Source organism: Lonchura striata, chromosome 1A, assembly GCF_050655825.1.
Source record: "Lonchura striata isolate lonStrDom1 chromosome 1A, ASM5065582v1, whole genome shotgun sequence".
Lineage (NCBI taxonomy): Eukaryota > Metazoa > Chordata > Aves > Passeriformes > Estrildidae > Lonchura > Lonchura striata.
Window position 1 is genome coordinate 62512343 of NC_140741.1, and position 25071 is coordinate 62537413.

A 25071-nucleotide genomic window follows, 5' to 3' on the forward strand; every position below is an offset into this window, starting at 1 on the left:
TGAACTTAAACAATCCCTTTAATATAACAAACATATCAAACTTTCAAATATAAACTGGAACCAACTAACAAATGAACTCAAAACAACTTTCTGAATACCAAAAAGGTCTTATGCAAAACAGTGCACATTTATTTGAGGTATTGTATCCATGAAAACAAAACAAAACAAACCAAACTATCTACATTTAAAAAGATTTTTACTTAGCGAGGCTAAAGTTACGTGGTACATAAGGAGTAAACCAATGTAAACAGTGTAAAAATACTGCTAATACCAGCCAACCCAAAACTGAAATATCCCAATTAAAGAAAAATAAACCAGAGGCATGCAAATTATTGTTTGTTAAAATACACTCAAATCCACGTGGCTAAAGTGAAAGTCACAAGCTAGTGAGGTGGATTTAGAAATGCAACATTTCTTTCTTTATTTTCTTTAGACTGATTGTCATTCAGTTTTCCACCAATAAAAAGCTTTTAGCCTTCTTCAACCCACTAAGAACTGAATTTTTAAGATTCCAAACAGATACTGCAAGGAGGTTAAAGTAATTGTTTTTATGATCTAGTGTGATATACAACCTCACTCAAATGCAACAAGCTATGGTGATCTGTTACCATTATGGGAGGAAAAAGCTTGGTAAACAGGTTGCTCCAGGTGAAGTTGAAAGATTTTTGACTTTCTCCTCATGAGAGCAGTGACAAGCTCCATGGTAAATCTGGTAAACCACTTAACATTTTATTTGCAACACAGAACATTTTGGCAACCAATATATTAGAGGAATCTGAATAGTGACCTGCAATGCATGTGCTTTTCAGAAAAATCAAGTTTTGTTTCAGGTATGTGTCAGGAACATCAACAGCACAAGCCTTTTCTCATTCAAGCAACTGTAGCAATGCCATCCGTCTTAGATGCGCTTACAGGTCTTTCTTATCTTCTGCTTTATTTAAACTTTGCTGAAAAGAGATAGATTAAAAATAATTTCAGTTTGGCAAGATCAGAAACCACTGACTCCAGACTGCCCCTTGGCAGTCACACCTGAATTGTTCATCATACACCTTTCTAAGCTGTAGTCCCACCAACACTACCCCACAGAACACCTGAGCTTCTGCTGCCAGCAGGCAAGGCTGTGCAGCCTAGTTCTGCTCCCTCTGGTTTTACACCTGAGCTGTGCAGCAAACTCAGCAGAAAACATTTTCTGCTATCAACTCATTTATCCTTGGGAGCTGCATCTACTGTGTGCTCAGTACCTTCTGTTCTTTCTACTCAGAGGTAAACAGAAGATGGTAAGGATGTGTGTTTTAGACCACAAGTCTGTTAAAAATGCAGCAGGACTATTATGGCTCATTACACAAGGAAGAACAACAAGGACAGGCTATGCATGGTGGTCTTGAACACAGAGATCAGTTGAGCAATCTGTAGAAGTACAGGGTGAGGCTGGGAATAAGTAAGTAGTTTCACAGAGTACAGGAAAAAATGTAATAACCAGGTCAAAACTGCCTTTTTTTTTTATTAATACAGGGCTGAACAACTCTTCTTGAAAAGCAAGTCACCATAATTTTAATAATAATTTGCTTTTTTGCTCAAGACAGATGTTAGGTACGGAGCATATGAACACCTGTCAGACAGCTTAAAAATACATACTCCAGTTCCATTAACTGATACTTACAATGTATCTTATGAGTATTATAGCCATGTACATATGAAACTCAATCAAACAGCTAATTGAACTTTTGCTTATTGCAGTTTGGTTTTTTAAAGTTATTTTGTACTTCAGTTTGAATTTTATAGTAGCCTGTTTTTACCCTAGGCTGTGTGTTGGATGTGTATCAACAGTATTGCAACATTTGTAATCCAGGATTGCAAAAGCATGTTTTAAGAGCAAATAAAATAAAATTACTTTTATAAATTGCGTATACACTCTTCCCACCACACACCCCTCCAATAGTTTTCTTACAGTATTTCAGTGATCATCACATGCCAAACCATCCGAATCTTATTTTCCAAGTAACTGTAAAATTGAAGCTAATGATAACCTGAGCTTTGTCAACCAAAGCTCAAAAATAAAAAATGCTACTAACAAAAATAAAATGCTACTAACTTTGCAAAACAAAATTCTACTATTTTGGTAAATTCTCTTGCACAATAAATGCCAACAAACAGAATTTTGCTGGTACAATTTCAAAACACAGTGCTTGTATGGTGATCCAGAGCCACCTACCTGAAGTTGTTCAAATTTTTTCATCAAATGATCATATTCTCTTCTAAGGCCTTCAGACTGCTTTTTAACTGCAGCTGCTTCAGTTTTCGCCCTGTGGAAAGCTGTAAAATACCAGAATTGGTGTTTTAATTATTACTTGTATTCCTTCAGTTCCTCAGAGCCCTAGGTGTGCATTAGGGCTCCACTGCAGCAGATAGTCCTTACTCTAAAATAGCTTAGAATTCAAAACACAGCATTGAGATGGAACCTGAAAGATGAGGACAGGGAGTGGAAAGAGAATGGCCAATGTTCAGAAACATCAACATGAGGAAAAGGAAGGGCCTGTAAGAAAGGCCTGCCCTTAGTGGTGACTACAGTGTTCTGTCATATTGCAGGAGACAGTTCTAGAAAAACAAAACTTGGCCACTCCATAATCAAAACTGACAGACCTCTTAAGGAGAGGAGGGAACTCAAACACTGGGCAAGATTGTCACACAGGAACCGAGGCCATCTACAAAATATAGTAAGGCGGAAGATGATACATGATCAAAGAGCACAGACCTTACCTTTCCACCCTGTTCTGAATTTTACCATACATGAATTAATTGATTAGCACCATCGGTTTAAATATGAAAAGGCAGAAATGGTGGTGGGTGGATAAACAACTCTGAACAGGTTTTTAACCTGAGGAAAAAAAATTATTACTTTACTCCATCTCAACACAAACTGAGAGCACATCTGTGGTGCAGTACCAAACTGCCTAGGACTCCACTGGGGCTATTGTACAACACAGGATAAAAAAGCGCCAAAAAACCATTAGTCCTAATCTGTTATGTAAGGTCATTTAGACATTTTCATATTCCACTGCTATAGGTATCTCAGGGATCATTATATTTCTCTGATTCAGTGCCACAAGCATAGTCTAAATCTTGATCTGTTCATGTGAAAACAAGAAATGTTGTTAATGACTTAGTAAGGCTGCCTCACATAGCCATTTAAAAACCCCAAACAACCAAATCTGATGGTACAAATAAAAAAATAACATCAGCAAATTTCCTTGTTCCAAAAGTGTGAATCTATCCTTTGACTGTGAACTCCCTGAGAGAGACTTCTTTCCCAGAGACCTCCTCTGCACTCAAGAATTGCAGCACCTCTAAAAGCCTGTTCTGAAAAGATGAGGAGCTAGATGTGGCTTTTGTTAAGCATTGAGTTACAAGCAGTCTGGTATGAACCAGATTTGTCTTTGGGTGCTAGTTCCTGAAACATCAATGCAAGAAGGAGAACTCCCTTGCCTAGAATTTCAGTTATTTTAAAATAATTAATTTGAATGTACAGTTGAAAAATAATTCCCATTTCAGAACTCTGCAAGTGGTTTTCCTGCAACAGGACTTTTACCTACCCTGAAATTCTGATTCACTAGAGTCAATAACACTTCAGTCTATTGATGTTAAAACCTTGTAATTTCTCTTTATTTTCTCCTTTCTTTAATTTCCATACTCTTACACGGTTTTCCTTCATCCTTTAAGTCATTCTTGACAGCATCAATACAGATTTTCTGAAGGTTTTGGTATTTGGAGTAACTTTGATTTCCACACATTGGATAAGTCAAACCCCAGTGCATTTACTTTCTCCCTGATCTCAGTTTAAAATTTTAAATAGTAAACTGTTTAACATTTTCAATAGTAAAATTTTGATATCAATAAAATAAACTTTTGACAATTTCATGGACTTCTGAATTTAAGGTTGTAGACAAAAAAAAATATGTTATTTCACTTCTCCAAGAATCTGCTAATTAGAAAGATAAATCTAGCTTTTGTTTGAACATACTTGTACATAGTATAGTAAAATTTAATAGGATTCCACTTCTGAAGATGTAACTCAATGTTATTGATCTAACACTATTGTAAGTAGCAGCACAGTACTTTAGTTGCAACTAAAAACTACTTTATCTTTAAAATATGAACAAAATATCTAGAAGTATCTACAAGTCAAGAAAGCGAACAAGCAAGTGCATTGTTTTAATGTTTTGACCAAAACAGATGTATGACAAAAATACCTTGCCTAACCCTAGAAGAAGAAAAAGCAAAGAACAGATTGTCCTTTCCACCTGTGTTGGCTATGGACAAAAATCCCAAAACATCAATAAACTACCAAATCCAGACTCATTCCTGGTGGGACCACACAATTAAAAGGAGCATCATGTCTTTGCCAAGGTGAATTCGTCAGTGCATCAATTCCCCTGGATGCCTTGTGAAGTACCCGAGTGTCCACACAACAGTGCCCATCCATCTCCTCTGCTGGGAGCACAAGCACTGCAGTGCAGCCCAGTTCATCAGGTACACTCTTTGTCATATGGATCCTATCATATGAACACAGATCCAGCAGGAAACAGGAGATCCTTTGTGTGCAAAATACACTCAGTTATTATTTCTGGCTTCCATCTGGTCTGTAACTTTGCCTCACAGGAGCACAACAGCTGGACTGGCAGCAAGCAAGCTCCCACAGCTGACACCTCCCACCAAGTCTATGCATGAGCAGGCAGATGAGGATGCTGCTTCTACATTAATGCACCCATCGAGAGGGTGAATAATCAGTAGTTCCAAACACAGAATCTAGCCTCAGTACTATAAGAGGTAGGCTATTCTTTTCCATTCTGTCTCCTACCAAGAAAAAACAACAAACTATTCCCAGGGCAGAGTTTCAATGGAGGACATTTGTGGAAAACTTTACACTTATGTGTGACTGAAGGTCCATAAATTAATGTAACATGTATAGTCTGGGCCAAATAGAGAACATGTCCTTTCACAACATTCTCTGAATCCTATTCCAGGAGAGACAGCTTACTTCAGATTGCTCTGAATTCTAAGAATGAGGAATAAAACTGCTCTGAGGAGCTACATTACCACAGCCCAGTAGCTGTAGTATTTCTATGATCTTCTCATTTCAACAACAATGGAGAACCTAACACTAAAACCAAACAGCAAGAAAAATATCTAAAAATTCTTTGGGCATTTCCTTGCACAACTACTAGTCCTGGTCTGACTACATCACTTGACTTAGAGTGCTTGCTACTAAGGAAACGATCTGGAACTTACATTAGCATTGCTCACAATACAAGCCTACAAACCAAATCATTTGGACTAGTTGAAGAGTAAAAAAGTGCCCTCTCTTAAAAGAGTTTTCAAGTTAAAAAAGATCTATTCACATTTAAGAATTTAGGCACTGACGGCACAAGAGATTTGCCAACAAATACCCTGTAAGGCTGGGAACACAACTCCAGTCAAGTAACTCCAAGCTAATTCTGAATTCTCTTCTTAAAATATAATGGTGAGAATTTAAAATGAGAAGGCAGGGCCAAAAAATTTACAAATTTGCTTCAAGTACCTTTTGCTACCTCAAACAAAATTTTGTTACAAAAGGGATGTTATATCATCATCGGGTGGCATAAAAAGCCTTGTATAATAAACCCATGCTTGCTGTATGCAGCCATCTCTTCCAACCAACAAATGTGAATATCAACTCTTGCTGCATGTGACACTGCAATGGCTCCCACCCTTGGTTATCATCTCACAGTTTCATAAAAAGTAAAGTAAGACAGATCTTGTTCCTCAACTTCCCTCTGCCACTGGCCAAATAACAAGATTGTGTCCAATTCTTTAAACTTTTTTGTTTTTAAAAACAGGAGTGCATCAGTGAAGCTCAGTGTAGTTTTCATACATGGCACGAGCCTACCCAGCAACACCAAGGCCAAACAGAACTCTCCCTTGCAGCAGTTTTATGAAACGTATTCTCAATGTCTGTATTTTTTAACACATTTCAAACATGTAGTAATCTCCACACTGAAGTGAGAGCTGTACATCTGTACACACATACTTTCTAGAATACCCAACAATTAGAAGTTATTCCTAAACCAGCCCTCCACATGAATTGTTGCTCTCCTCCTGTCACTTACAACACTATGCAACCATGAAACAAAGAACACTCGTGTCTGTCTGTACACAAAACAAACCTCTTTAAATGATGCAAAGTTCCATTAGAATTTCCTCCTGCCCCTCCATATGCCTATGACAACAATATATAAAAAGAGTATTTTCAGGAAAAGTTGAACTGAAGTTCAAAAGCACCTAAATGACTTTAATGGGTATGGATTTCATGAAGCCCCATTCCTGCCCCAACACAAGGACCACTCTAAGGACAAAAGGCTTTATGAAACTTCTCTCAGGTCTAAGCTCATGCCCAGTTGCAGGTAATTTGTTTTGTTGTGGCTTTTTGAACAGTCTTCCAAACCATCAAATGAAACAATATAATGGCATATCTTCTTTCCCCAGAAAATTCCTATTTGTCCTAGGCCAGTAGCCATATTGACAACCTTTAATTATCTGAATCACTATTTTGTTAGAAATATGTCTCACATCTGTACTGGGTATTGCCACAAGTATGTACATTTATTTCTAGATATCATTGAGACATTTTCATAATATATATCAATACAATACCATCTTAGAAGGTTTCTAACCAGTCATGTTATTACATGTCTAGGTATGCTGAAAATGGACTTAGGCTCTCAAAGTGTTTGCCCCACTGCTGGGTGCCTACAAAGCCCTGACAAAAATATGTGGGTCTGCAATAGAGTTGCTTCATTTCCAGAATAAAGCAAAAAAGAAAAGGCATCAAATGTAAAAGAAAAGTCAAGTCTGGAAAGAAAAAAACTTTGGTCCAAAACCTTAAAATTAATTTCCAACCTTTCCTCAGATTTTACTAATGTCACTGCTCAGTCTTGTATTTTGATACTTCCTCCCCACCTGTTTAGACCATAGGAAAAAGGTCATCTTAGCTTAGGATTCCACTGTTAAGCAAGGAAAAAAAAGTAGTCTATGTTTTCTGTAAAAGGTAGAAAGAAGAACTAGAGATGAGTCTCCTGAAAGTCTGCAATAATGTCTACACCATGGTTTTAGTCAGAATTTCAGGAAAAGGAGACATACACTATTTCCTTTTCCAGTCATAAATACTGATCCAAAACTTTACAGGAAATTTGCATGACCTTTGAAGTCACAGCACTAATCTGATACTAAACTGTTTTATATGTGAAGTAGGTACACATTTAAGACTCCTCCTGGCTACCACTATACTGACTTAACCGACCTCTCAACTCAAGGCCTACTCTAAAATAATATATTACCATGCATCAGCAGCTTAGTAAGTGTCCCAGACTGGAGCAAGGGATATTTGAAACTGCATTAAAAAAAAAAAACCTAGAAGTTTTTCCTTTCAAGCAACAAAAACACACCCAAACATAAACCCCCAACAAACAAAGAACAAAATCCAAAATTATGACTCTTACTAATACTATAGCTGAAAAACAAACAATAAGAAAATCTCAAAAATCAAAACTAGTGAAGTTTTCATTTTTATACTAGTTTTGTCTTGTTTCATGATTAGGTGACACCCTTTACACTCTTCACTCTCCCCCCGCAATTTCATGGATTGGACTTTACAGACGCAAAGAAACAGTTACTTTAGTCATCTGAGCTCAGTAGCATGAAACAAACTGCTTAGAAGAGGCAAAACAAACTTTCCAATCTCAGCTTTCATTTTGCGTAACACATTGCTCACACTCAGTGAACATGACAGTCAACATTCACCTACTCAGCTGCCAGAATTTCCAAAGAAAACAGTAAATTTCATTCACGTCCTCTAACACTCTATGGAAAGCTGCATCTACAGATGTGGTTGTTCTTATCAAGTACTTCAAGCTTTCTGGCTATCAATTTGCTCAAAATAACACAACAAAGCTTACAAGAAGGTAAGACAGACATACCTCAATACCACCTAGCTGCCCATGGTAATTCCCATACCACCCATGGGATTACTGGCAATGAGGGGGGTGGTATTAGGAGAAGGGCTGTAAATATTTTCCTATTCACTCCTTAGAAAGACCCTCTCTCCCACTTTTGCCCTAACAAAAGATTCAAGCATGCCTTAATTTATACATCTCTTGGATGGACAACATCTCATGGGGAGAATGAAGCTGAAGCAGCAGGAGGTAAATCTATTTATTCCTTAGCTTTCTCTAGCACTCCTGACTGAAAAGCTACATTATATTAGTGTTACATACCACCAGTTAGTTTAAATAAAACATAAGCATTTAAATTTTCTATTGATCCTGTCACTTCAAAGGCATTTCCCCCCCCTTTTTTTTCAAGAAAACAGCAGGAGAGGGAAAACCCACCATCAAACATGCCTGAGAATGTGAACTAATGAGACTCTCTATTTAAAGATCCTTGTTGCTTCAAGCCTAGCTGAAAACAGCCGGTTTACATTTCTTATTTGAATCCCCAGTGGACAGCAAAAAAGAATTCATGAAACATTTCTGAAAAATTTATTCTTACAACGTTGTAGCAGTGCTAGGCAATACGAAAGTGGGGCTATGTTTTGATAACATACTGTCTTGTACCACAAAAATTTGTATTTTTGTTACAGACTGAACATCTGATTAGTGTTTACAAGATCACAGGCTGTGTTATCTTAAAAACACTGATTTCAGATCAGCAGGCGTTCACAGGCATCACACACCTTGAGAGATCCCAGTAAGACAGAATCAAACAGGTAAAATCTGCTTCTATCTCAATTTGAGCTGCCTATAAAGCAGTTTTGACAACCTAAATCTTAAACACGGAAGCTGCTAACCAAAGTATTATGTTACAAATGGTAAGGTATGTTTCCTTGTTAGCAAAAAAAATATTAAAAAGCTAACATCTTAACACCTCAGCTGTAGAACATATATAAACTTAAAATACTAGTCAAAGACTTTTCTGCTGTCTGACAGAAACCCTATGGTAGTAAAAAACCTCAACCACAGTACTTCCCCCATTTTATACAGGGATATTGGCTGCTATGTATGACATGAAAAATCAAACTTTTGCCTATAAGCAACCTGCAAATGATTCCATATCCTGGTCATTTAATTGATGAAGACAAGTCAACACCATTTAAATATACGAGTCCAACTTGTTAATAACTACAACTTAACTAAGGTGTTCCAATTACACCTTAGATAATTTTATAATGAACACATTTACTAAAATACTGGGATGGCAATGGCATGTTTTATCAGTTCCTAGTCAAATGTAAAGAAACCCCATGCCAAATGTTCTGGAAACAGATGAAGTTAGTTCATACTAGACCACTAGACCAACATTTTTTTTTTTTAACATTCAGTGTTGAAACAGTCTTTTTCTTCTTTGCAAAGAAGTCCTAACTAATACTCACCAATTGATGTCTTCTGTAGCTCTGCTTTCAAATGTTCAACTTCCTCCTTCAATTTTTCCTCAGTTCTATCTGTTGACTCTTTCTTTTTACCATCTCCTTTTCCACCCAAGGCCTATGAGAAACCACAGTTGCTACAATTAATTTTATTTTCATTAGTCTGGTATTAATGCAAAATATCCAGGGAATGTTAGCCCTGATCTTACAAAGCATTAGATTTTATCAAATGTCAACCTGATACAGACAGATAGTAATTCTAAACAAAAATCCTCCCAAACTGAGAAAAAAAGAAATAAACAAGCTCAGTGTGTTAGGCAATAGCATACTTGTAATAGAATTGTGATATCTCCTGTGTACGAGTACTTTTCATGTCTGCATCAAATGTACAACTTTCATTTAGGTTATAAAACAGGTTTTTCAGGAGATACACACTGGGACTGTCAGTGACAGAATGCTGCCATGTATATGTGCAACTGGCTCTAATTCTCTCCTTGTTAAGTTTGCAGCTATTTCAATCTTCAGAATAGTTCCAATATCCAGATTTGATTTCCAATGAAATTCAGGACAAAAAATAAGAAAGGATCCAGGAAGAGACCTGTAAACACTTGACAGAAGAGCAATATATTCCCTGTACTCCAAAAATGTTGGCACTACTATATTTATGCACCCTCTTAAGGTGTAAGATTAGATCCCATAACATGATCTTTTTCTCATAAAGCTTCTACTGTCTAACCACACATCATCTCTGCAATAGCAAAAAGAGGTAAATGCTTAATGGGAAAAAGAAAAGTAAAACAACTGAGACAAACAGCTGTTAGGTGAACTAGCAATATAAAAGCTTACCAGGCACAGGCAGGAGTAAAGGGGAAATATTACTTTAGGAAGAAGAAAAAGAACTGTTTATGAAGACTGGTAAACAATCCAGGGAAAAGAGCTGAAAAAATTTCCAGAAGTTATTTAATCAAAGAGCTGAGATGACATCTAACTGCCGGTAACAAAACCATAGCCAATTGTCTTCTCTGCTTTGTGCTCACCTCTTTCTATTGGTATGCAAATAACTATTTCTGTAAACTTTCACCTTAAGTCCTATGCTCCATGGAACCTCTGAACAAGTGACAGTGCAGACCTTGCACACCAGAGCAAACTCACAGTATTTATACTTGCAGCCTGTGCCTTATGTACAATTGCTCTCACTTCTCTCCAGTGGTGGAATGAAGCACACTTGCAAATAAACACAAATGCAGGGGGAAAGCCATAGAAAAGCCTAAACCCTAGGATGTCTATAAAATTACAATATTCCAATCCTGAACATTTCCCATGTCCATCACAATGGAGATCCAGCCACAGCATGTTGCCTGTACCTGTGGCTACCTGTGTTTTTGCAAACCATGCAATTAAGCACACAAATAAAAACAGATAGAACTACAGTTTCCAATTTCTGGCTATCATTTAAAAGTGGCTAAGAGAATGTGTTGCTAAGAGAATGTGAAAGCAGAACAAAAAAGAGGACTTTTGGCAAAACCTCAACAGGACAGAGAAGAAAAAAAACGTACCCGTAGGCAGTAAAAAGACAAATTCCATGGCTGAGGGAAGAATTTGGATCATTTTGACAAAAATACCAAATCCCAAAATTTTGGAGTCATTTTACACTTGGGAAACACCTAGCACAGACTAGTGATCCTTGTTTTACTACACCTCTCAACTGGATTTTTTGTACCCCCTTCCAGCACTTTCTGTCCAGAGTCTTTATAGGAAGATTTATTAAAAAATTAACAGTGCCAGTAACCATAGACACTGCTTTAGACAAACTGGAAGGAAACCTGTACACACCCACAGGGAATTTAGTTTTCACAATGTGCTGGACTGTAAAAGCCTTCCTAGATGTCTGAACTCAGCTTAGGGTTCAGTCTTTTCACACAGAAGTAAAACTAAACAGTTGCAAGAAAAGATTTCATACATTTATATTAATTATATCTTTGATGCCTTTCCTTCCTGAATAGTTACGTATTGAAGCACAGCCTAATCAATCTTCACATAAAAATAACATCCCTCTCCAGTCTGTTGGTGATTTTTTCTAAGAAATTTTTGGTGGTATTCTCATTAATACTACAATAGTGTCCTACTAAGAAAGAGAAGTATTCTGAAACTGGCTGACCTATCATAAAAAGATAGAAGAATACAGAAAAACATCAAATATAAAAGATTAATTTTACAAGTTAGAAAAATACATTCAGGACTGGAAAATACTATGAAGAAGAAACAGTCAGCATGAAAACAGTTATATATTAGGCTTTTTCATGCTGGACTGCTACAGCCTTGACCTAAACAGGCAACTGTTTGCGATAAAAGGAATAAAATTAGTGTCTCCCTCTACTTTGTTATGACTAAATTCAGAAAGATATTACTATAATCTATTACTACTTTGATGAAATTTGTACTGGAAAGACAGAACTTCATTTATTTGGTTTACTTCAGTTTTCTTTGTTAATAAGATGCTACTGCAATTTATTTTCAATATTCTGAATTATGTATTATAAAAATAATTTTCTTCTTTTTTCAACCAGAAGGAATAAAATGAACAAGCATTGTGTAGCAAACCATCCTCAGAGTACATTGTACTAACAACTACTTGTTGTATAAGAAAGTTACTGAAGAAGCTCAAAGATACCTCCTGCAGCTTTTCATTCTCGGCCATGTATTTTTTGGCTGCTTCAGTAGCATCATTTACTTGTGTTTCCAGAGCTGCATGAGATGCCATCTCTTTTGCCAACTGAGTGAGAAGCGTAATAGTACGTCTCAATACACTGGTGAAGAAAAACAGTGAACAGAACTGTAATTTACAGCACAAACAATCAAAATAAGCCAAATCACAAGCAAATACCAAACCACGAAAATCAAACCAAACAAAACATCTAATAAACCAAAACAAGCCTTTTTCTCTCTTGGTAGTAGATGTAAAAATAAAACCAGCAGAGGGAAACATCCAGGCTCATCCATGACAAACAGTAATAACAAGAGAGACAGAAAATATTTTCATCCATTGACATTCTGATTTTTACTTGATACAGAACCTCCCTCCTCCTAAATACCCACAGCCATTAAGGGGTCAGAGACTTGATTGCTTAAGGGCTGTTTAAATACTGTTATATGACCCAGTATTTTCACCATGATTGATCTCCCAGGGCAAGAGCCAAACAAGAAGTTACGGTAATGAGTATAGTGAAAAAAAAGTCACACAACTTCATAAACAGCCTTGCAATAATAAAATTAGCAGTATCAGCATAATAATCTTCCAAATACTGTCAATACAGTTAAGTCAGAACACGTATGGATATCGGCACTGATATGGCACCTCAATTCTAAGCTTTGCAAATACCTTGTTTGATTCTTTGCATCACTATTTTTGTTATTCATCCTGAAGTCTTTCAAATGTTGCTGAATCAAGGTAACACAACACTGAATTAAATTAATGCCTATAATGTAACTATGAAGCTGCTCTTCAAAGAAATTTGAAAATCCAAGTAATTGGACTTTGCATAACTGGAAGAGTATTAACAGATCTTTTCAAGTTAAGCTTCCCTCTGCCTCCTTGTTTTTTCATTGAAAGCTCCTTTTCTTACTTTTTTGGGGGTTAATAAAAAACTTAATGTCCCCATGTCACTACTTTTCTACAGGTTAGCAAATTTACTATTGCTTATTAACTTAAAAATGCAGGAGTCATTAAATATCACAACTAAAAGAGAATCACCAAATCATGTAAGTGGAAAGAGGCTTCTGTCTCATGAAAAGCAGGACAGGTTAAGCAGATTGCTCAGAGGCTTGTTCAGTTGAGTTCCTACCATCTCCAGTGATGGGAGATTCCACCATCCTTCAGGGTCCTTGTTCCAGTGCTTAACTGCTTTGACAGCAGCAGCACTGTTCTACCCCAAGTCAGAACATCTCAGGTTCCTGTTACCATCCACTGAGATGACCTGCATCCATCGTTTTTACTACTAGATAGATATAGAAACCAATAGGATTTTCCCTTCAAAGTCTCTTTTGGCTAAAAGCAAAACTCCTTCATCATCTCTTCACAGGTCATGTATTTCAGCCTCCAACTTACTCTGTACTCCACTGCAGTACTCCATTATTTTGGGGAATTAAAACAGAGTCCTGCAGCTGCAGCACTCCATGTGTCATACAGAGTAGAACAACCACTTTCTTTGACCTGCTGACGACATCCTTGCTAACACAGCTCAATACACAATTGGCTCTCTACCAGGATCCCCAGGTTTTTTCCTGCAAAACTGCTTCCTCCCCACCCACGCAGCCAGTCTCCAGCCTAGATGCTGAATATGATTATCCAATAAAATTTCAGACGTTGCATTTGTCTCTGTTGAGCTTCATGAGATTTCTGTAAGCACATTTCTTCAACCTTTCTGGCTCCCTCTAAAAAGCAGCAGCACTCCCCAAGATGTCAACCACTCTGAGTGTGCTGAGAGCACACTCAATCCTATCATCCATGTTGTTAATAAAGATATTAAACAATATTGAGCCCAGTACTGACCCCTGAGGAGCACCAGATGAAATTCATATTGTTATTATCCTTTGAGCCCAAAGGTGCAGGGAACTTCCACCTGCTTTTTTCTCCATTTCTCCAGCCTGTGTCACTCCACAGTTGGCTATCAGGATGCTAAAAGACACTATATCAAAGGCCTTGCAGAAAGCATATTCTGCTCTTTATCCACACAGTCATTCATCTCACTGCAGAAGGCAACAAGGATGTTCAGGTATCATCTTCCCTAAGTCAATCTGTGATAGCTGTTCCAAGTCATCATGTTCTTCATGTCCCTGAAGATGTCTTTGAGTAAGATTTGCTTCACAACCTTTCCAGGGAGGTCAGTCTCTAGTTTCTTACATCCTGTTTTTTGTCCCTCTTGAAGACAGGCGCAATGTTTGCCTTTTTGCAATCACCAGGATTCTCCCCAGAACTGTGATCTTTCAAATGAAGCCTTGCAATGACACTGGCCAATTCCCTCTGCTATCCTAGGATGCTACACACTTTTATATGCTCAACTGGCCTATGCACTCCCTAGCTGCATCTTCCACTGCTGGGGTGATGTTACATACCCTGCCGACTCTCCTAGAAAGCACCAGTGAGCAGTGGGTTCATGTTTTCTTGAGGTTTTCTGTAGTTTTCAGCCATTTTTATCCCCCTCTGGTTCAGCATGGGCTAAGAGAAGATCAGGTCAGACTAGCAGATGGGTGTCTGTCACACCCAGAGGACAGTCTCCAGGGGGTATGACCCTCCTCTTTTCTGCACAGTTTGCAGATGAGGGGCTCAGCTGGCCCCAAAACCCTCTCCGACAGGTAATTTTCCTCACTGGTAGCCAATGCTCTGCAATCACTGAACCCCATAAATGCTGCTGTCTTGCCAGAAGTGACAAGTTCCCAGCCTCCTCCATTTTATGAATCTCCATATACCATTCTTGTGGAATTCTCCTACTGGCTGATGTGCTAAAATGAATCAAAACTGACCCAAGGAATGAACTAGGAGCATCCAATTACCCATTCACACTAGATGGGGTCTCAAATGATTTGGGTGATGGTACAGCAGTACAGGGTAAGGCAACCCAAGGAACACTCTCCCCTCGCTTCTCTGACAGACATTATGTCTTTTTCATGGATAAACAAAACAGCTCTACTAAGAAAAGTCCTTCGATCTACTGACTACTGGAGGAGTGCTTATTTCTCCTAAATCTTGGTGAAAGGCCAGCAGCTCAAAAAAACCTCAAGCAAACTTCTTCAACAGCAGAGCTTTCATATAAAATAATCTACTGAGGTCACTTGACAAGTTTTCCTCTTTGGAAGCTGAATATAAGTAGGATCCTGAGATCAGCTTCCAATTCTTTTGTAGGACACAAATCTAGCTATTCCTCTTGCCGCAGAGATTAAAAACATATTTGTGCATAAATATGCACTTAACCTTTCTGTAGGAAGACAAAGAACTTGATGCATTCCTATCACTACTGAGCAAGGCTACAGTCACATTGTTTTTTCCAAAGCTTTTCTGCTCAAGCTTTGTATTAATTTTAATTTTTCCTTGACACTTTTTATACTCAATGGTCTGCTAAAATGGCCACACATCATTCTAAGGGGAAGAAATCTGTTTTAAGTCTGGGATTTTCTTGTTGGTCTGCTAAAATGGCCACACATCATTCTAAGGGGAAGAAATCTGTTTTAAGTCTGGGATTTCTTTGTTCTGTCTTCCCCTTGAGTATTGAGGCAATGTCAAGCAGCTCACTGAAGGAACTCTTAAGAGGACCAACACTCATTGTCCAGCCACCAGAAAAAAGTACAAACAGAAATAATCAGGCCAACATGTCTGTTTCTGTTTTTTCACATTATCTGTGTCCAGGGACTTCATGTGCTCCCAGCCCAAGTGATAAGATCTGCAGGCTGTTGTACCTACTGATTCACAGGTAGTCTTGGTTGCTACAGCTGGGCAGTAAAGAACTGCTCTTTCCCCTACCCTGTTTTAGTAGCTGAACTTTGCTGAAAAGTATCTGGTATCTCTTTCAGACATCCTGAAAGAGATACCAGACTTAAGATCATAACACCATAATAGGCAAGTTGCCACAAAGCATTTGATCTGGAATATAACTGAAACTTTCCTTCAAAGCTGGAATATTATCCTACAGGTCTTAACTTCAAGCTTGAGCTGAAGTGGCTTAGGTCAGGCTCAAGCTTTGCTTCTTAATGCAGCAGGGTGCAGTGACACCAGATTGCTAGGTAATAATACTATTTAACAGTACTTTAATACTTAGTTTTTGAGCAGTTTTTTATTCCAGTTTTCCATGTGCAAAACAAAGGGTGTAAGTTTAAGGAAGGAAATGAGTGAGTATTCCCCAAAGAAACTTCTGCAAAATACATGTTTTCTCCAGCACTCAAATTGTTTCTTTCCATGTGTTGCTCACATATCCTTCCAATCTTCAAACAGTTATAAGGTATTATTTTTCCCTGATCTTACTTGTCTCATAGCCAACCTGGTCACAATTAATTATTTAATCTCCTGAAATTGTCCTTCTGACCTTTACTTTACAATTACTTTGTACAGTAGTTCCTGTAATACACATACTATGTAAACATACAAAAAATGTTATACTTACAGCCAAAGAAATAAGGAAAAACCTGAGAGATACAGGTTTCTTTGCGACCGAAAGAGTTTCATCTGAATATGATCAAAGGCACTGCTGTTGACATGTGCAGCCTTTTCATTCACATGAACAGATGAGTATTTCTTGACTTCTCTAATAGCATCTGCAAACAAAAACAGTCTGTTCTTATTCACATCTGTGGGTGTACATGTATGCTAAACCAGACTTTAGTACTAGAAATATGTACTTTGATTTTCTGCTTAACAAAGAGTAATAGGACAAATAGGGATATCAGTTATGTTACCCATACATTTTAAAAATCGGTCTTGATAAATCATGACGTGCTCTAGCACATTCCCAGAAATATGGCAAACCATTGCCCAAAATACGCTTGAAGAGGTATTTCAAACACCTGTATCCAGCCACGAGGGATCAGTCCAAAACAACTCACTCTACAGATGTTACCAAAGACCTTATGGTGTCAAAATGTCACTGCTGACAACTGAGATAAAATTCCTCAGCAGACAGTGAGAAAAGAGAAGGAGAACCAAAAATAAGCAGTATTTCCTCAAATATTTACTTTACACAAAGTTTTTTAAAGATAAGCATGTGTTTTAGTAATGACAGAAGGGCCTATTTTATACCTCAATCATAAAGGGAAAAAATTATTTCTTTAACATCCATTAAAATAGGAAGACTGTAGCAACACAGCAGCAGTAACATCAGTAGTAACTACTAACTGTAAAAAGATCATAAAAAGAATGGAGAAGGAAAGCTACAACTCGGCTTTCTTTCATCTGCCTTTCATCCATCTTTCAGCTTCCTTTCATCCATCACATACTTCTGATAGTTCTGCAAAAGGGCAAGTGCACTGCAAACATCTTTCAAAGGACAAAATAATTAATTAGGACTTACATCCACATAAACCCCAAGCCTAACCCAGTTAAGAGTTCATGTTACTATCTTTAAACAGGTCATTAGACATTCCTACAACCAATACAGCACCTTAAATCTCCGCCTGCACATCAATAAATGCACACATTTCATTACATGTTCTTACAGAATATTTTGGCAGATGTTGTTGCTGCATTTGTCTAAACAGGAAAAATCAACTCCAAAGAAAAACACGTGTGACTATCATCACTAATAACTGTCTCTCTCATATGGCTGACTTAGATGTAAAAAAAAAACTTGAAGTGAAGCTTCAAATGATGCATCGAAGACTAGGAGCAAACAAATGCATGTCCCTGTGCTATAGGAAGAATCTAGGCCTGCAGTAACCTATCACGTCATGCTATGGGGCAGGTATCTCATCACTGCTTCCATTTAGCCCTATTCTATCTTTCCACAAAAGCAATGACCATTACCAAGTCAAAAGGAAACTTTGGTCAAAGTTTTCAACAGCAGTTGAACAGAGTAAATGAAATACATTAGTTCTCAATCTTAAGCAATTCACTGAAGACCTACTTATAGAAATAATACTAAACATAATCTTAAAGAATATTAAAATAGTTTATTTGCATTTCTGGGTACTTTAAATATTAAGAATACAGTCCTATAGCCTAGTCTGACATTGTTATATATGTAAGTGCATCTGCATGTTTTCCTCAGCAGAAAATAAACCAGGCATTTCTAGTTTCTGTTTCAAGTAGCCTGGAATTAAGCAGCATTTATATTCTAAGGCACTGGAAACACTTCTCTATGGAGAACTACTTAATATTCCTGAAACACAGGAGAACTGCTTTCATCACTGAAATACAGGAGATACCTACCACACAACAGTCAGGACAGACATTAAATGAAATCAGTCAGGCAAATGGCAACCAAAAAGCTTTACTCTTACTTCACAGACCTTAGGATCTACCCATAACAAATGAACCAGTGGCTGGTTTTTATCTGTGCTGAACAAAAAGTATTCAAACAGCCCAGTGCTTTGATATATCCTGGTCTTCTATTTCAACAGCAACCAAAAGAAAGAGTGCCATCTGCTGCATGAGGTACAGCTCAGCCAAATTCTGGTGTCAAACTAAGTTCACTTACCTGTGTGAGAAAGGGAAAACAAGCAGCAGCCTAGACTAAGATCCATTTTTTCTTCTCATTCACTCATTATAATACAATTGCATTTGGATTCCCAATGTGGATACAGCCATTATCCCTCTCCTCTTTCATTCCAATGTATAAATTTTCAATAAATTAGCTGACTTACACTAAATGTACCAGGTTTCTTTTACCCATTTGTTAAGAAATTATCTAACACTTACCAAGAAACAAGACGATCAACAAAACTATTATTGTAAGGAACATCTTGTTCCAAAACACTACCATTTTGCTCCATAGAGGAAACATAAAAATCTTCTGCCATCTGTAAAATAGAATTGTGTTATTCAAAAATAATTAAACACTAAAAGAAAAGCATTACAACCCCACAGAAGAGAGCCTTGTTATTGGTAAGAGACTTGTAAAAGGTCTCTAAACAGTTGCTTTAATTGCAATATAATTTAGGTATATGTTAACTTTTCCAGCAATCTAACTTCTCTTTTTTTTGTTAATACTTGCAAATTTTTTGCATTATAGCAGGTACTCTGCAGATGTGTTTTATTTTAACTTATACTTTGACTAGCATTACTTTGTATGCAGTCCTGACTATAACAAGGGATAGGGTAAAGACTGTAAAACACTTTCCATTATTTTTATTTTTTATCCACTAATACCTCAATTAACTCTGAAATACAAGGACTGTTATTACATTCTAACTTGTAATGACAACAAAAAAGACAAGTCTTGTGTTCATATTTTGTTAAGGGTTAAAACCTCTTTCCTGAGCATACATTTGCTGGCTACAGAAACGACTTCTGGTGAGGCCAATGGTGATGTAGACTACTTTTTTAACAATAATTAGTTGTCTATTTGATATTACTGCATGAAGGCCTGTGGCAGAAGTCACACTTGCAGCACAACAAAAAACATCTGATGTGCTCAAATGAACTGAAACAAACGACAAGAGATCACCTACTTGTCGTTCGCTGCACATTAGAATCAGAGCTAGTGCACAAATGAAATAATACCTAGTCATGCCATGGGGATGTAACACAGACATACCGTTCACCATCTCCTAATATAAGGTAAAATTTCCTTCTTTTGTTAAGACTATTTACACTTACCAGAGACTGTTAAAATCTGCCTTTTAACAGTGGTTTCCAACCTACTGAGAATTTAATTTAAATGAAACTGTAGCATCATGTCCTATAGCTCTTTCCAGCTCTCCACCAGAAAGAATTAAAATATTTTTGCATTGTCATGCAAAAACTTCATTTAAGTCTTCTAGTATAACCTGAATTCTTTATACAGCCACATTTATCAAATGAAAAGCTTACTTCAAACAAAGACTAACTCTTTAAACATACAATTTTCCAAGCTCCATACTGACCTTAATTTAAGAAGTAATTCTTTGAGGTATGACCTTAGATACAGTACACTGCCAAGTTATAATCAGGCTAAAAATATGGATCTCTCTACTGAAGATATCCCTGTGTTTTATTTTCACATTTATTTTTCCTCAACAAGAATCGACATTCACATTTACTAAAACTCCTCTTCCTTTTGGTGACAAAAGTCATAAATATGAAACTTCCATACTATAAGACTAGCTACCGTTTTAGATTAATTATACCTAGTAGAACAGATCTGATCTGTCTTTTTGTGTATTTGCATTTTTATACTGTCAATTTACTTGTTCCCTAGGAACATATAAACTTGTTAGGAAATTTGAAAAAAAAAAACCAAACATTTAAAAACATGCACACATAAGAGAGATAATCCATTTGAAGACTGACAACTGAGTAAATCAAAACTTCCAAGAACAGCAGTTTCCCACCTGTTAGTAACCATGCATGCCTCACTGCTGACAGAACCAGCTCCCAGGCTAACAAGATGTGTCAGGCAGAGCTGCTGGTCCCTGGCACTGTCACAACAGCTAAATCTAATTTTTAACTCCACAAGATTACTACAAGTTTTGTTAAGGTGTTAATTGCACATACCACATAAGGGATAAAGTGATTTCACTCTTTCAGAAACCACTGTTCAGAGGAATAGCTGAATGCTCCAAACAAAGCACACAAATCTATCCTTTCCATATAATTAAAAGCACTGTGTTTAATGTTTGAATAAATTATGGTAAAGCTGCACCTACACATTATGAGTTTGCTTTTCAGTCACAAACACTGGACTCTGTTTGCATCATAAGTGAAAATAAGTGGAAATATTTCAGTATTTCCAAAGTATTCTGCTTGTGACATCAGCATGCAGAAATTCTTTCAACTAGTTTCCTCACATAAGCCATTAGTAATCTGATGATTGTGACTCCCATAATACTCCTCTCCTCTTACATAGTTGCACTTTTGCTTAGAAAACAGTAAGAAATACAACAACTCAATAGCCTATGTTGAAATGCTGAAGTCCTTGCAAGCCAACTTGTAAAAAGCCAGAAGCTGAATTAGATTTCAGAACAGTTTCAATTTCTCAAGCTGAGGAAACATGCCTAATCATTGGTATCAGTGTGGAGGAACCAGTCGTTTTACAAGACTCCTCCACAGGTTTCAGTAGTTAAATCCAGATTTTCCACAATAACCCTTGCTCCTTAAGAGGACAGTAAAAACTACATCATTCTAAATACATCTAAAAATGCAGGAAACAAACATGCAACAGTTTTTACAGAACTCTGGTGAAACAGCTTTAAAGTTTTGTTCTGCTTCTTGTTTAGGGGGATTGTGGGTTCTTCTTTTAAGACTTCTTCGTTTGTGGGTTTGGTTCTTAAGAAGTCAGTTTCTCTGTCTGCTGCAGAGAATCTAGCTTTATTTCCTGTAGGGAAATAACATTACCAAATTTGAAGAGTGACTTACAGGAAACAAGATAATGCTGTAAGTCAGGTCTCTGCAAACAGTAAGGGTAATAAATTAATTTTGTTTCTTTCCCTTACTGTGTGCATTTGTTTTACAAGAATTTATTATTTTCTTAATATTTGTGTTGTGTTCTAGAAGTAGTACTATTTTCTTAATCTATATATGAGTTTTACAGAGGCCTTTATTCCAGTGGTCCTGAACCTTCTGCTTCAAACTCCAGGTCTTTTTACACAAGTGATCACAAATTTCTTGCAGCCGTTACACTCTGCCACCTGCTTTGAATATCTGACGTCTTATCTGTTCACCACCCACAATGCCTAGTGTACATCAAAACATAAAGTTGCACCTCACAAATCTGACAAACTGCTGAAAAACCCGCACTCTCTTCTCATATATTATTTCTGATGCCCTTCTCTGCGCTGCCTACGCCGCAGCTCTGGGAGAAGCCGTCCCACCTGCTGAAGCAAAGCAGGGAGCTGCTCTGGACACCCTGAGCGCTGCTCTCGGATGAATCAGCACTGCATAGAGAACGTAAGGCTCCTTAAAGAGGCTCGCGATTCCTGCAGCTCCTGATACTCGAGTCCCAAACAGCATTCCTTCGGCTTTGTTTACAACTAGTTTAGGATGCAGCAAAGTTCCGTGTTTATGAAACAGAGGCGTAAAATAAACCCAAACTGGTGAGAAGAGCAAGCTGCGTTGCTCAGCACACCTAAGTCCTCCTACCTCAGCGGAGAAATGAACGGCACGCAGAGCACGAGAATTATTCCTATTTCGCCGTACAGGAAGGTAGCCACTGCCGTCCACTGGAAAGTCATGGTCCCGGCGGCCTGCGGAGGAACGGGCGGCTCGGACTTCCTCTCCCGATCGACACCCGGGATGGGGAGATGGGGAGATGGGGAGATGGGGAGATGGGGACCGGGCCAGCCGGGGCCGCGCCGGCCTGGCGGGCAGAGCGGCGGGCAGAGCCCCGCTGGGCGGCCGCGGGCTCCTCCCGCCGCCTCCCGCCCCCCCGCGCTGCCCGCGCCCCCTGCGCGGCCCCGGGGCCGCCTCATTCTCGCTCCCTCCCGCCCGGCCTGCCTGCCTTCGAACCTCGTCAGCGCCGGCACCCGGCGGAGCTGATGGCGGCCAAGTGGCGGCAGCGGGGCCTCACTGGCCGGGGCTGCGGAAGCGCGGGCACAGGGCAGGGCGGGGAAACGCGGTGTCTGTACCGACACGGTGCCGCCTCCGCCCTGCCCGGGGGATGTGGGCCGGGACGGGGCCGAGTGACACGGCCGAGTGACACGGCGGGGGCGGCGCGGAGCTGCCGCCGTCCCGGCCGGGGAAGGGATGCGGAGGCCGGCCCGGGCCTCCCCCGCCGCAGCGGCCGCGCTCGGCCCGGCCCGGGCGCGCGTGCGGTGCCGCCTGCGGAGCGGGGCGCCGAGAGCGGCCGAGGGGCCGCACCTCTCTTGGGAAACGCGTGGAGAAGGGTTCAAGTGAGTATTTCTCCTATCTAGGGAATGGTTGAAGGCATTTAGGTGCGGAATCCTGCTGTGGTCATCCCACCGCTCCGTGACTCCAGCTTCATCGACTGGGGAGTTCAGCTCTGCTCTCCAACATATCATGAGTGTCTGAAGTTCAATTAAAATACTGCGTGTGTCCATCCATTCCCTCCTGCATGTGTTACACGACATTAGTGTATTAAGACCCAGTAAATAGTTTTCTCAAGGAAAACAGGTCCAGTATTCGTAAAGACAGCACAAATAACAACCGAACAAGTGTCAAACAGGCCTGTTTGGGCCTCATGAATAAAAGAGTATTCCTTCAGAAAGCCTTGTTCTATTCTACTGTCCCGTTCAATGCTTTTTATCTGCAGACTAAGGCTCCAAGCACGTTATTTCCATGCAACTCTCCTTTGCCTGTGCATAAGAAAGATGTGCTCTGATCACTTTTTCCTTTTGATCCTCACAGATGCTGAGGTGCTGTCAGTGGAAGAGATTATCTTGTCTACCTGGGCATCACCAGCACTCTTTGATGCAACTACCTGCTTTGGGGAATTCTTTCCCAATTAAGTTCCATCAACATGAGACACATAAAATGCTGTGAATAGTAGTTCTTTGTTACTCTAATCCATTGAAAGTGACATGGGGTGGGAAGTTCTTGCATAAGCTGTTTTGAGCAGAGCTGTTTGCAGCTGCTCACAATCTGAAATTGTTTACTTAAAATTTCCCAGGTCTGCAGCCTGGGGATGCAGAGCCAGTGTGTCAATGTTTTTCCAGTTGCTGCCATGTCTGGATGAAAGCAATGTCTGGATGAAAGGTTGCATCCCAAATAATTGTTTATGCACAACAAATACTGGAGAGAGATATAGGGAGTCATTTCAATCCAATCTACACAGTAGAAATAGCCCCAGTTAAAGTAATATTTCCAACACATTTTCATAAACATATTTAATCAGCACTATAAACAAAACACCGCTTAGAATGTTCTGGTTATTACATTTTAGCTATTGGCCTACAGCAACTATACTTCACTGAAGCCGCTAAAACGTGAATGAAGACTTTCCTTTAATTACAGAGCAGTTTCCATTTCTGAGCTGCTTACTCACCTCTTTCTAGCAGTGTAAGCTGCTCTCCCACTAGCATAACCTCATACTGATAGGACTGTATTAATTTGTCCCTGATGCCAGAGACTTGGAGTCACTTTTTCACTTTAGGGGCTCCATAAGGTCTCAGAAAGGCCCACTGTGAGTGTGATCACTATGCACTTCCTCTGCAGCTGATGCATGTTCCCCACCAACCCGAAATGACATCTGAAGAAAAAGAGACATCTCCTGCAAACATCTGTGAGAGCTCTCTTCTCCTGTTGAGTACACTCTGCTGCTCCTGGAAGGAAGTGTAACTGAAGCTGGAGAAGTCTGGGTTGTTGATCTAAGGCCGTCTCTCATGTACTGAACCACCATATGATGAATATGATGCCATACTATACGCACACACACACACACATATAAAATGGCTGGCTGCTTTAGTGAAAAAAATTCACAAACCTTCAAGCATTACAGTTAAAAGAAATACCTTCCTCTTCCATCAGGGAGGTGACAAAATATTCAGAAACAGAAATAGGAAATACCTGTATATTAACAGCTGGTTAAAGGAGTGAAATCAACTAATTCTCTTTTGAAACAAAAGAAAGTTTAAACTTGTGTTCTATTTTGGCTTCTGTGACAGCCTTATCATCACACACTGCTTTTGCCCAACCACAAACCCAACAGACCTAAGAAATTTAACAACAGGCAATAGAGAAAATGGAATTGTATAGGCTGTGTGAGAGTGCTGGGGTTCCTGTAGCAAGATAAAAGTTGCAAAAGCGTAGAGGTATGAAAATATGGTATTGTTGTGCAGGGTGCTTTAACATAAAGAAAAGGATCAATTACAGGAGGCAAAGAACCTAAAATAGGAAACAATGCTTTGTATCTTATGTTACTTGCTTTGTACTTATGTCACAACATTTAAAAACCAGAAAATAGAAGGACTGATCATCTGGTGATGCTGAAAGTAACATATACAGGGGAAGGACTACATCCAGTGATTTTAAACAGGAAATT

General features: G+C 38.8%; 2 protein-coding genes across 3 annotated transcripts; one reads left to right on the forward strand and one right to left on the reverse strand.

Annotated features, from left to right (window-relative positions):
• On the reverse strand, window positions 1-22652 carry BCAP29 (B cell receptor associated protein 29). Of its 2 annotated transcripts, XM_077783632.2 has the most exons (8): window positions 22581-22652; window positions 22215-22318; window positions 18855-18955; window positions 16606-16756; window positions 12126-12261; window positions 9461-9572; window positions 2213-2313; window positions 1-947 (listed from the first exon to the last, which is right to left on the reverse strand). In XM_077783632.2, the coding sequence occupies exons 2-8, from the start codon at window positions 22304-22306 to the stop codon at window positions 909-911; spliced, it is 732 nt and encodes a 243-aa protein (XP_077639758.1). In that variant the 5' UTR covers window positions 22307-22318; window positions 22581-22652; the 3' UTR covers window positions 1-908. The 2 variants fall into 2 exon arrangements, with proteins under 2 accessions (XP_077639758.1, XP_077639759.1); XM_077783633.2 differs by lacking the exon at window positions 22581-22652 and having other exon boundaries at window positions 22215-22487.
• On the forward strand, window positions 22214-23579 carry LOC110475196 (uncharacterized). The gene is made up of 2 exons (XM_085569804.1): window positions 22214-22963; window positions 23439-23579. The coding sequence occupies exons 1-2, from the start codon at window positions 22376-22378 to the stop codon at window positions 23571-23573; spliced, it is 723 nt and encodes a 240-aa protein (XP_085425930.1). The 5' UTR covers window positions 22214-22375; the 3' UTR covers window positions 23574-23579.
• Window positions 23580-25071: the final 1492 nt, after the last annotated feature.

What these genes read in the sequence shown, in the direction of transcription:
- LOC110475196 (XM_085569804.1), top strand. Translation starts at nt 22,376, where the DNA reads ATGGGGAGATGGGGAGATGGGGAGATGGGGACCGGGCCAGCCGGGGCC. An exon ending in ACGCGTGGAGAAGGGTTCAA is followed by an intron (nt 22,964 to 23,438) that starts GTGAGTATTTCT and finishes TGATCCTCACAG; the next exon opens with ATGCTGAGGTGCTGTCAGTG.
- BCAP29 (XM_077783632.2), bottom strand. Translation starts at nt 22,306, where the DNA reads ATGACTTTCCAGTGGACGGCAGTGGCTACCTTCCTGTACGGCGAAATA. An exon ending in CCGTTCATTTCTCCGCTGAG is followed by an intron (nt 18,956 to 22,214) that starts GTAGGAGGACTT and finishes TCTATTTTACAG; the next exon opens with ATGGCAGAAGATTTTTATGT. An exon ending in GTTGATCGTCTTGTTTCTTG is followed by an intron (nt 16,757 to 18,854) that starts GTAAGTGTTAGA and finishes TTTTGTTTGCAG; the next exon opens with ATGCTATTAGAGAAGTCAAG.